Source organism: Epinephelus lanceolatus, chromosome 1 (genome assembly GCF_041903045.1).
Source record: "Epinephelus lanceolatus isolate andai-2023 chromosome 1, ASM4190304v1, whole genome shotgun sequence".
Classification (NCBI taxonomy): domain Eukaryota; kingdom Metazoa; phylum Chordata; class Actinopteri; order Perciformes; family Serranidae; genus Epinephelus; species Epinephelus lanceolatus.
The window spans coordinates 47468532-47481599 of record NC_135734.1 but is presented as its reverse complement, the minus strand read 5'-3'; the positions used below and the strand labels follow the sequence as shown (position 1 = coordinate 47481599).

The 13068-nt window shown below is 41.2% G+C and overlaps 1 protein-coding gene across 12 annotated transcripts in view; it reads left to right on the top strand.

Moving 5' to 3' along the window:
• ptprt (protein tyrosine phosphatase receptor type T) overlaps positions 1-13068 on the top strand; it is a 527216-nt gene that overhangs the window by 276230 nt on the left and 237918 nt on the right. For all 12 annotated transcript variants that reach the window (XM_078171434.1, XM_078171419.1, XM_078171458.1 and 9 more), the window contains exon 12: positions 12701-12902. In XM_078171434.1, the coding sequence (XP_078027560.1) occupies positions 12701-12902 (202 nt within the window). The remainder of the gene's footprint in view (positions 1-12700; positions 12903-13068) is intronic.

Below are 13068 nucleotides of genomic sequence, written 5' to 3'. Positions count from 1 at the left end.
TGACAGAAATATAAAAACTAGTACTGTAAAAAGTATCATTACTTTGTTAGATTACAACACTGACAAGAAGTCAGTATATTGTTCTGTAATGAGGTCTGTGATTGTATTGCTTCATGTATAATTTGGATCATCTTGGGGTTGGTTAATGCATTTAAGGACAAAACACATTTAAATAGAATGACTTTCATCAACAAGGAAACAGGGAAAGGTTTAGTATTATTTTTAAAAATGCATTGGCAAGATCCTCATATGCCACTTCAAGTAATAAATAAATTTCCACTTCAAACAAAGGCTCCTCCGTATAGAACGGAGCCAAGGAAGCAAAGGTTACAGAGACTGAGCGAGGCAGAAAAGATTAAACACAGGAAAGAAAGAAAAAATGAGTATGCCGCCCATCAAAATCCAGAGTTAGGAACAATCATTGATGTGCATAACGGCAGAGGAGATGAAATAGATGATGTTTTACAGTCTCAGCCCCGTGACTGTAAAATGGACAACAGAAAGTTACAGGCAGTAAGTGAAGCCAACTTTATTCAGTTATTCTGCTTTAATCTGCTCCGGATGAGGAGCATCTACTAAAGCTTAAAAGGCAGAGAGGTGGTAAACAATTTGAAACTCCACTCAAGTGAATGGTCGCAAAATAACACAGAGCAGAAAGAACAAACACCTCACACACATCCGACTTAATTCAACATGACAGAGAACAGCAACGCTGAGATAGAGAGGAATGAAACTACTGCATATTTTCTAATAAAACAAAGAGGAGCACAGAGAATAAAAAATGGAAAATGACAAAACTGAACTGAAATAGCATTTCTACAACACCGATCCCACAACGCTGCCTCGTAAACATTGTTTATTTCCATAAAACTTGGCTGTAGCTCAAAATGCTGTGGCCCAGCAGGGAGCACACACACACACACACACACACACACACACACACACACACACACACAGCAGCTGCGGTGTGTTTAACGAAGAGGGCTGCTAGGTAAAAGCTAAGGCTTCTAATACTAACTGGCATCGATCTCCCGCATGGACAAACACGCACAGTGGTATGTGCAAACACACGTGTGGGCACACAATACGCACCTGCAAGGGCCCAGTGTTTCTGGCGTTTCGTTCCAGTGCAGCACCCTTTATAGTGGCTTTACTATAACCTCTGCCTTGACAGGCTGTAAAACATACATTTGCCTCATCTTTCAGCGTAACACCTACTTTACCTTTTGAGAGAGACTTCGAGAAAGTTTTTACAGAAGTCATCAGTAAAGGTTCATACAATAGTTCATCAAGTCTGTGGTTCAACATGTAGTTTTTCCACTTAAACAATGAGTGCTGCTGGTAGAAAAAATCTCACAATACCATTACCCAGTGTTTCCCAACTGGTGGATCCAAAAGTGGGTTGCGGGTCCATTCTAAATTAACTGCACATGACTCACAACCGTGTCGAAGTGAATTTCTGGCCCAGAGCTTTCATTTTGAAGTGCTGTTTCCAGCTGAAGATTGAGTAACTAACAGACAGCTACTTGGCAGAGACAGCAAACTAGCTTGACGACATGGCCAAATGCTTCTATAAAGTTAGTTGATTCAAAACACACATTAAACACACATTAAACATGTCTTAATAGAGACAGTTTCAAACACAAGTACACAAATCAGCTTCACTATAACTCACAGCATTCACAGACAAAGCATTTGTCTTTATCTGGACACATTTTCCCCACAAATACAACATGCTAATGTTTTTAGCACAAGCCTATGGCATTTTACATTGTATAAATTAGCTTAGCGGCTAGTGGACATTTCCTCTACTCATATGAAGCCAGGGACAACAGCAACATTTAACAAAGGGAACGTTACAACATTCAGCTCCATTACAACTCACAAGGTTCACTGACAAAACAACTGTCTTATACTAAACACGTTTTCCAAACAAATACAACATGCTAACATTATTAGCACAAGCCTATGGCATTTGATATTGTATAAATTAGCCTAGCAACTGGCTGAGATTTCCTCTACTCATATGAAGCCAGGATAAATCACACACAAGACTTAACTGGGAAAGATAATAGGAAAGAACTTAAAGAGGGAGAAAGGTGAAAAGGAGAGAAAGTAAGAATGAAAGATATAGTATGTAAAGAGAGAGGGATGGTTAGATTAGAGATGCAGAGACAGAGAAGATCATTTATACAGTCTATATTCAGCACCGCTGCTAAAAAAAAAAAAAAAAAAAAAAGTCCTGGGGGATTCAGTGATGTTAATAGGTTGTTAATAATACTGCAGGTTTTTTTAATGATTTAATGAGAGATTAAAGCTACTTTGTAAACCGAAAATTGCTCTCATTATTGGCTTATAACTGATCTATAAAGCATTTGTAAAATATTTATTAACCACAATAAAGCTCCCACTCACAATTTATAACCCTGAATATTAAAGGTGTGTCACTCTGACACCCCTAATCTTTGTGTGTCTCGTCTAACCATCCCTCTCTGTTTACATATATCTTTTATTTTTCTCTTTCTCCCTTCCCTCTCTCCTCAGCTTCTTTCCCTCCCTTTTCTACCTCTATCCTTTATTAACCACTCTCACTTTCTCCATCCTACACACTAATTCAATCACACACATACTCACACATACACCCTCCCTCTGGTGAGTTATCCCTCACAGACTCGCACTCTATTACCCAAGATGCACTGCCCCGCTGCGCGCCTGCCTTTTCATTGACCAATAAAACAACCTGAGCTTTATGGCTCTACCGATTCTGAGTACATCAACTATAGAGGGAGGGAGAGGAGGGAGAGGAGGGACAAAGGGAGAGGGGGAGGAAAAGTGAGAGTACACCTAAGGGTTATGAGCCAAACTCCTCCTTTTGAAAGGGCGTAAGAGGGAGAATGGGTGAGTAGATCACGCGTGGAGAGAGCAAACGAGATGGAGAGAAAATTGAGGAAATAGTCGAGAAATGGAGAAGGAAGTGCAGAAAATAGTTAACTCAATAGAAAGAGTGATAAAACAGAGAAAGAGAGTCGACTGCGTATCATTGGAAGAGAGGGAAGAGAGAAAGAGGGAGAGCCAGAGAGCGTACAGCCCATAAAAATATAGAGAGCCATTCATGACTTATAAAATAACAGCCATCGATGTGCAAACCAAAACTGCAGCGTAGATGAAATAGATGATATTTTATTGTTCCAGCCCCTAAGTCCCAGTCTGTATAAATAGCTATTGATTTAACATGTTTTATTCAGCCAGCCAGGCGAACTCTCAGGCCTGGGAGACGTCAGCTGCCTGTGGAAGGCGAGGCTGCTGCTCTGTCGAGGGCTCTCTGCTGCATTTTACACAGCCGCCTGCTATTGGCTAAAGGTTGCGTCCCAAGTCCCTCAATCTGAGTGGCGTTTAGTTGTCTGTCTGTGTTGTACCTGGGGAGTTAAGTGCTGGGAAAGTGGAGAAGAAAACTTCTCATCATTGTTTGACTTTCTCAGTGCAGAGGCTGAAACAAAAGAACAAGATAAGAATAGAACGCCAACGGAACTAACTGTGTGTTCGTGTTCGAAGGCTTTTATTTAAACTCTGGAGGGCTTACTGTCTGAGTTCATGTCGGCCAGATGAGAACATTACCATTCAGACGCTTGGACAGGGCACAGTGTGAGGCCCGTCTGAAATTCAGAACAGAAGTGAGACATTTGGAAGCATCCATCCATACATTTAATTTAAGATCCGACCTTCCGCCCATCTCCAACCCATTCGGCAGAACAAATACTGGCATTGTACGTTTCTGCAAACTACGAAATCATTGCATTTATACCATTATATAGCTGATATGTTAAAACTTTATGTTTCTTTACATTTCAACAACGCTGTGACACTAAAATAACCCCTCTCAATCTTCACTTCTGATGCCCTGGCAGTGTGTGGTGGTGTCTGTATCTGCAGACAACCTGCCCTTTGCCTGTGTTTTCTTTCGGTTTGCTCAGGATGTTTTCTGGCGTCAGCCTTTGTCTAGTGGTATGAAGCCCTCAGCCAATAGCAGTGCAAGGTCAGGACTCTATAAAAACGTAGCGACCAGCTGTGTCTCTCCTCTGCTCTTTGGGTGCGAGCTGCAGGTCTGTGTGTCAGTTTGAACAAGAGGGAGGGTGAGCCACACACACAAACATGCACCTCAGCTGGATTCACACAAAATCCGGCAATGCAGCAGCTTCCTGCAGCGTCGTGTGGAGGCATGGGTGTGCTTATTTGTGCTTTAAAATGTAACTGACCGCTGATTCACTGCTCTGTTCTTGTTAACACCGCTCTCACTCACTTGACCACTGCTGCTCTTTTAGTCTCATTGTGCCGAGGAGGACGGGCCAAGTTTGAATGTTGTGTTTACAAATCATAAGCGATGAATCCTGCATAATATGGCTTTAAAATATCAGCTTTTTGTGGCATTATCACGGCAGCAAACACAGTGATGTCTCCCTCAAAAAACAAACACTTATTGTGGCACTATCCTCGGTGGAAAAACAGCGACGGATCACTAAAAAACACCCACGTCTGTTGGCTTAAAAGCTGCTGGAAACACAGCAATGACTTCTACATCGCTACCTGTATGTTGTTGGTTGGTCTCAAACAGTGGTCTGCAGCTTGGCAGGCATCTCGCCTGGGTGTCACGGTGTTTATCCCCTCCACCTTCACTTCAGAATCATTGATATGATACATATGAAACATAGAAACGTAGCGTACTCTTGGTTTACAGAAACATACAAAGCTAACACTTTCTCCTGGTTACCGGTCCGCCATCACTGTCCTCAGAGGCGGCTGTCCAGAGGCTGTATACACCGTTATTATCTGGCTACATGATATGAGAAGTTACATTACATCATTGATTTTTGATTTTTATGCCTCTGCGCAGCAAACTGGGGGCATTATGTTTTCGTGTTGTCCGTCTGACCATACGTCTGTCTGTTCGTTTGTCTGTGAACGCGACATCTCAAGAACAGCTTGAGGGAATTTTTTCAAATTTGGCAAAACTGTCCACTTGGACTAAACAATGAACTTATAAGATTTTGGTGGTTATAGGTCAAAGATCAAGGTCACTGTGACTTGAGTGAGAGTATTTCGACAACAGATGCCTCCTTAGTCTATTATTAAAAACAAGTATAGATGGGGACATTTGCAAGTCTTTATCAAGATTGTTCCATACCTGTGGACCTTTACAAACAATGCTGAGGCTGGTACATTTGAGTTTCCGTTTTTTTCCCCTAATAAAATGCTTCTTCCTAGTCTGATATGAATGCGGAGGAAAGGAAATTGGAATCAGGTCACAGAGTCTTTCGTTGAGCTTATTAACAACACAGAACATAGTACAAGCATTATGAAAAGTATTAAGTTCAGTAATTTTCAGAAGGCCATAACAATGAAAGAGCGGGTCAGAAGGAGCATCAAATTTAGACCAAGACATGGCACGAATGATTTTCTTCTGCAGAGTTATCAATTTCCCTAGGTGGCTGGAAAATGTATTGCTCCAAATAATACTACAATAATTAAGATGAGGCTCAAATAATGACTGATATAATGTTACAAGTGCTTCACCAGGTAAAAAATGCTTCAACTTAAAGAATAATCCAACATATTTTGATAGTTTCTTAGTTAATACATCAATATGGCCCTTGAAATTTACGAACTCGTCCATATGGACTCCCAGGAATCTAGTGGACTTCACTCTCTCAATAGGATTGTCATTTATTTTAATATCAATGAGGTTCAAGGTTGCTCTGATTTCTGTTTGATCAAAAAATTCTAAAGTTTGTCTTGTTTATATTTAGAGATAATTTATTGCATTTTAACCATGTATCAACCTTGTTCAATTCATCATTGAGATTCTTTTGCAGATCATTTATGTTCTTGTGTGATAATGAAATAAATTGGTATCATCTGCGAACAGAACTTTGTGTAGAATATTAGAACAATGTATAAAATCATTTATATATAAAATAAAGAGGAGCGGTCCTAGGATAGATCCCTGGGGGACACCATATTCTACTGTTCTACATTCAGATTTGTGGTTGAATATAGAGACATATTGTTTCCTCCCAAACATGTAGCTACGAAACCAACTGAGTGCAGTACCTCTGACACCATAATATTGAAGCTTATTTAAAAGAATTTCAAAATCAATTTTGTCAAAAAACTTTGACAAATCAAGGAAAACTCCAATGCCTAACTTGCCAATTTTTCTAAAAAGTCACTCAGTCTACTATAGACAACTCTCTCCAGTACCTTGGATAAGACAGGTAAAATAGATATGGGTCTATAATTGTGTAAGTGATTTTTATCCCCTCAGGCACAACTCCATCTGTATCTGTCTCATTCTCGTGAATGCAATATCTCAAGAAAACCTTGAGGGATTTTCTTTAAATTTGGCCCAAATGTCCACTTGGTCAAAGTAATGAACTGATTAGAATTTGGTGGAAAAAGGTCGAGGTCAGTGGGACTTCATGAAATATGTTTTTAAATATTATATATTTATAATATTAATATATGTTTTAAATCAACAATTCATAAAAGAAAAAAATAGGATATAATGATGAAGTGATGGCATTTCATATCCAAAGGGTCAAAGGTCAATATCACTGAGACATCATAATGTTCTGCAAAAATAATTTTCTGGCCATTACGCAACATCGTAACTCAGGAGCAAAATGAGATTTGATCATATATTGGTGCTGCTGATGTTTTCACAGACATGGATGTATGGACATATTTCAAGTATGCACCTTGAGATTAATGATCATTTTATTTATTGAGTTCTTTATGTTTTGCCTCATACCCACCATAGCTTTATATGCCCATGTGAGACTAGGGGCTTTAGTTCTCATGCTCATAGCCTTGAAAAAGTAGAAGAGCCATTTGAAAGGCGGCTCTTGTAAATCGCTCTCCAGTCCTGATTCCAGTCTGAGTGGGAACACACCTACAATCCAGAACAACTACAGGAAATACGCCAGAGAGCAAAGGCCTGTGAGTTTCAGGGGACAGCCAGCAGTTACACCAACCATTAACCATAGTGTGGACCATCTGCATAGGACAGTGGGGACATAGGGTACTGAATTAGGGGGCCACAAAAATAGCTTGTTAGAATAATTTTGTTGTAGCTGTTTCTTCATGTGCTTCTAACTGGTATGAATGCCATGACACATATAACATCAAAGAGCACAGACAAATCAGTAACGCTCACTTGTGGGCTGATGAGAAACATGAATGTCGCCTCTGTGACATCACACATTCAAGCCTGGAAGTTGAGTTTACTGCAAACCATGTTCCCTGTCGGAGCCAGAAAATCCACATAGAGCCGTCTTCCTGCTGGATCTCACTCCAGTCATTGCTCTCTTTATTTGTATCTTTCCTTTTCTTCGACTTTCCTGTCTTGCCTTCTTTCTTTCTTTCTCTCTCTCTCTCTCTCTCTCTCTCTCTCTCTCTCTCTCTCTCTCTCTCTCACACACACACACACACACACACACACACACACACACAGTCACACATTCACACATCACCACTCCAGCCTGCAGGCGTAGTCGAAGTGAGGCACCCAGCTGTCATTGCTTTTGATTTGAGTCTGCTAATGGAGCGACGAGCGCCGCGTGACGACGTCCACGAGTGTGAAGCGCTGAGATCCTCCCACTGCCTCACCCCACAAACTCTCACACTGTCGCACACGCACACATCACCCCCAGGTGCCCGTTTTGCACAAACATCCATCTGCATCACTTGTTATCACTCTCTTTCTTTTTGCTCTCTTGTCTCGTTCCCTCTTGTTCAGACTCTCAGTTTGGCTCAGTCTTCACTTTCTCTTTCACCTTGGCTCTCTCTCTGTCTTTAACACTTCCTTTGTCCCCTCTTTATTATAATTCAGTTTTATTTTAATTCAATATGCTTTCACACACAACAGTATTGTATTTATTTTTCTTACCGAAGCATGTAATAAAACTGAAAATGAACTGCTCTGGGTGTGTAAGCTGAATAGCTCTCTCCCTGTCTCAATTTCCAATTCAGAGTTTTTTTAATGGAATGCAAATTAGGAACAACAATACCAAATGGTAATGCATTTAAAGATAATCATAAAGATAATCAGTTTGTACATTAAATTAAATCCCTCTCTTGTTTCAGTGTGAGCCTGTGCAAGCGTGTCTGTGTGTGTTTGAACCTGGACTGCATTCATTCATTCTCTCTGCCTCTCTCTTTCCCTTCCTGTCTTTCATATCTCCGCACATTCTCTGTGTCTCTTCTTCACTCTTCCTCTCTGCCTCACTGCGATTCTTTCTTATTCTCTGTGTTCTGTGTGCATTCGTTTCAAAGCAGCTTCATTGCAGAGAGAGGAAAGGAAGTGCCTGAAGTTCTCGGCACATCAGTACATGTTTTAGTGTTACTGGGACACCAGCTCAGAGTGAATGAGACGGAGAACAATTAAGCAATAAGCCACACGAGGCCGTGATTTTAGTGCCTTACAGCGCCTCTCAGCTGTTCTAAAATCACTATAAACCACCGCCACATGTGGCTTATTGCTTTTATAAAATGGTTACTACATATTTTTTGGAAATGTTTCACAAAATAAACACACAGCAGCAATAAAAGCAATAATATATTGATAACAAATAATCATTCTCACAGCAAACAATAAAATTAAGCGGCATTCACTTGAATGGTTGCCAAGCAACACACAGATGCACTGTAAAGTGACGGCTCCTCCATGGAAAAGCCAAAGTTAACTCCTACGGGCTCTAGTATACCTTACTAAAGACACTTGAAAACCAAATATGACGCATAACAAGTTGTGCAAATGGTGTGAAATTGAACGTGGTCACTTCTCCCCTGTCTACCCCACCTACCTCATTTGGAAGTGTGGTTAACGTCATGTGGATGGGTGAAAGCAGATTCAAAATGATAAAACACTTTATACAGTGCAAATTCAATGTCTGTTTCCTATTTTGCCACATGTTTTTATCCACTAGCTTAATATCTGATATCAACCCAGTGTAAGATCACGTCAGTTGATGTCAGATCTGTTTAGTGTGTGTTGCTAAAACAGAGACAAAGTTAATTCTCTCCTGATTTGTCTGTCTAAAGAAAAATGCCATTTCAGTGTCACAATGTAAAGAAGGGTTGGGGCTTGTGAAAACTGGGCTCAGTATTTACTTTAGTGTCCATGGAGTGAAGGAAACGGTCATTATTTGTACTCACGTTCACTTTTTCAATTGGCACATCTGTCCGTCCTGGAAGAGGGATCCCTCCTCAGTTGCTCTTCCTGAGGTTTCTACCATTGTTTTCCCCCGTTAAAGGATTTTTTTGGGGGAGGTTTTCCTTATCCGCTTTGAGGGTCCTAAGGACAGAGGGATGTCATATGCTGTAAAGCCCTGTGATATTGGGCTTTATAAATAAAATTGATTGATTGATTGAATGAAGAGACAACAATTCCAAAAAATACCCGCAACATCCTGGAAAACTGATTTTGGTTTCAGTGAAGCCCAGTTGAGTAACCAAGCCATACTAACAAAAATTATATCGCTAGCAATCGACAACATAGCAAGAGAAAAGTGAGCATAATAGGCTATAAACATGAAAGCTAGCTAATGCTACATTAGTAGCTACATTAACTTACCATTGTTGCTGTCGTTTGACTACTTTGGATGGAGATAAAAGGTCACTGGATTGGGCGACAGCAACGACAGGTAACATTATTTGTCCAGTGAAGCAACAGGACACAGTGGGGTCAAACAAAAATCCCTGTACGCCCTCTTTATCTCTTTTGTAGCATATTTGTGTGCATTTGTTGAATGATAGCGTTTTGTGCTTCTGGGGGTCTGCCCATTGGTCCAACAGCCCATTGGTCCAACCATATTAAACCCATTGTTCCGAAGTCCCGTTGTTCCGAAATCATCATGATGCCCTGTGGTTAAGGTCTGGTTAGGTTTAGGCACAAAAACCACTTGGTTAGGGTCAGGAAAAGATCATGGTGTGGGTTAAAATGAAAAAGAAAGTGGCAAACACATAAGCCGTGAGCCTGCTTTGCCTCAAGCCTTTCCCAGCTGACCCAGAGCCGGTCGCGGCGCACCATCAAGGCAGAAATACGCCCACCGGGAGCCGTTCAGCACCGCGGAGAGCTCCCCACACAATCCCGACCCCAGAGTTAATAACAAGAGGTTATGGTGTTTCATTCTCTCCTCTCTATGACACTTGTATCTCGACCAGCAGCCTACTTTTGTTGTGTTTGCTGATCCTCTATGGTACACAAATACAGTATAGCCTAGTATAATCACATATCGGAACAACAGGACGTCGGACTAATGGGCTGTCGGACCAATGACATGGGTTAACCCTAACCCTTCTGACCACTTTCGCCCTGGTGGATGAAAAATGATTCGGGCTTCAGTTGGAGGTCGCCCTCTTTAGCTCTACGTCCCATTTGACAATAGGTAACTTTACAGCAGCTTTGAACGCAGGGAATCATAATCAAGGATTGGAATTATCCATTTTCCGAAATGAGAACCTATCTTAAAGATATTTTTTGGCTTTAGTAGACCAAACAGAGTGTGACAGGAAGCATGCGCAGATGGGAAATGGGGATCACATGCAACAGAGCTCCCTGGCTGAATCTAATCTTGAGAGTTGGTTATGTGCTACCTATCTTAGAACCCTGGTCAATTAGAGTAGCTGTTTTTCTGTCTCACACTCCAAATATCTGTTTCCTGCTTAATTTTTTTTAATATTATATGCGTCTTTCTGCTTCAAACCCACACTTTATATAAGATATGTTTATGTTTTACCCCATTCATCGGTTGATTGTAATATATCCCAGATATTAACCAAGTATGTTTTGAGTTTGATGGAGATGTGAGTATGAGATTTAGTTATTGGATATATTTTTGTTTTTGTAACCACAGTGATGATGCTCCACTCATGCAGGTGGGAAAGTTTTCCTCTGGGAACTCGTAGTTGGCAGTCAGCTAAACAGTGCTGCCCTCACTTTGTGTTTCGTCAAGAAATCAAACCCAGAAGACAAATGACAGGAAACATGAACCGTTCCAGGGGCCGTGGCTCTGCAAGTTGGAGGAAAAAAAAATTGCGTTGGTGGAGGTTTCCGCTCCACCGTGTGCCTTCTGGTTCATTCATGTTGTCTGTCTTAGTATCTGTCTCTTTTATTTATCCTTCTTCTCTCCCTCCCTCGCTCGTTCTCACCTTGCCTCCACACTTTATATAACCTGTATTTTCATTTTCACAAACGCACGTACTTTATGAGAGGCTGAAATGTGTTTGGGGTTGAATTGCTATTAATGTGTGTTTTTCCCACCAGTCAATACTCTTTTGTACTGACTGTCATTCACAATGACAGCTGTCCTCCAGTGTTCAACCACGTGTGTGTGTGTGTGTGTGTGTGCGTGCAATCATTGACAGTTGTGCATTGTGGAAAGTTGCCAGTAGCAACATTACGACAGACATTGATAGCTCTTTTAACAGAAGAACTATTGAAGTGCTTCTGCCAGTTTAGTGGCCATGGGTCAATTTGCTCAGTTTGTTCCAGTCTCAAAGTGGAGCTCATGTGGAGAAACACAGACCTCTAGTAAAGAGCCAACACCACTTCATCTCCAATATTGATCTGACTGAAGTTTAACACACAGTTTAATAACAGATGAATGATCTTTTGGATTTTCTCCGACATGACATCGGAGGTGGTTCGGAGGTCAAACTCTAAAGCTCGCTGTTTGTTTTGGACTTAAAATGAAAACAACTTAAAAATGATGGAACATTGCACAGAAACACTCATGGGGATATTCCTCAGTGTAACAAGGGAAATACATGGGCAGTAGTTTAGACTTCAGTTAGTCACAAAATCAGAATAATCTGAAATCTAATGTGTTTTACAGTCTGAATTTTTTATGTCCGAATGATTAAACTAATTGAGCATAGTGTTAGTTCAGGCAGGACACGATGTCAGCTCACATCAGCTGATCTCAAACAGCCCAATCAACAGATGGAGCGGCTGATTGGTGGAAGGGAGTCAGCTGATTCCTCACATGATTCCTTTCTATGCAACCAATTGTTGAATCTCATTCAGGGCGCCCTATTTAAACTGATCTGCCCTGCCTACTGTTGCTACTTCCTTTGCAAGCCACTATGCAACCTGCCTCCACCCCAGCTCCTCCTTTTGCTGTGTCTGACTTATCAGTGTCATTTCTGCTTGTCATTGATACTGCTGTGTTCTGTTCCTGGAGGGTCTTTGCTGCTGCTCTTCCTGCCTTAGTCTTTCCATGTAGACGCATGGAAGGGCAGGGAGGTTAGCTTTCACACTGTCAGGCTTTACTCATTTGCACATGGAAGGGCAGCAAGGTGTGCTCTCTCCACCTTAGGCTTTCTGCAGAGGCCCGAGGAAAGGCAGAGAGGCCCCAGAACAGAGTCATACCTCCAAAAATATGTCTTTAAAGGGTAGCTTAGGTATTTTTTAACCTGGACCCTATTTTTTATGTTAGTTTTTATGTCCAAGTGACTAATAGAGACAACAGTTTTTGAAATGTGTCCAGTCATAACTATATTTATAATATTCTGTGCCTGTTAGTGGCAAAAACAAAGACTTTTAGAGGATGTAGATTAATGGTGCATAAGCCAAGATTGGTTAGATTGCAACCTGTTATGTAAAGCTAAAGTGTATAAAAGTGTGTCTCCTGTCTCATTGCAGATTACCTACAAGGCCCTGAGCTCACTGGACCCCAGCGCTGATCTTACAACCCAGAGGGGACGGGTGTTCAGGCTGAGGAATGAGACCCATCACCTGTTCGTAGGTCTCTACCCAGGGACAACCTACTTCTTCACCCTCAAAGCATCCACGAACAAGGGCTTTGGCCCGCCCGTCACCACCCGCATCACCACCAAAATAGCAGGTAAAAATCCTTTGTCATATTTTGTGCTTCTGGAAACAATGTGTTAATTGTCAGTGTGACTGTGTCCTTTCATTTCTGGGGACATTTCTTTGGCACTTAAAGACGCTGAAGGTATTGTTTGTTGGCCAGGTGGTGGGATGGCATGTCACTCAGTTCATCAGTAAAT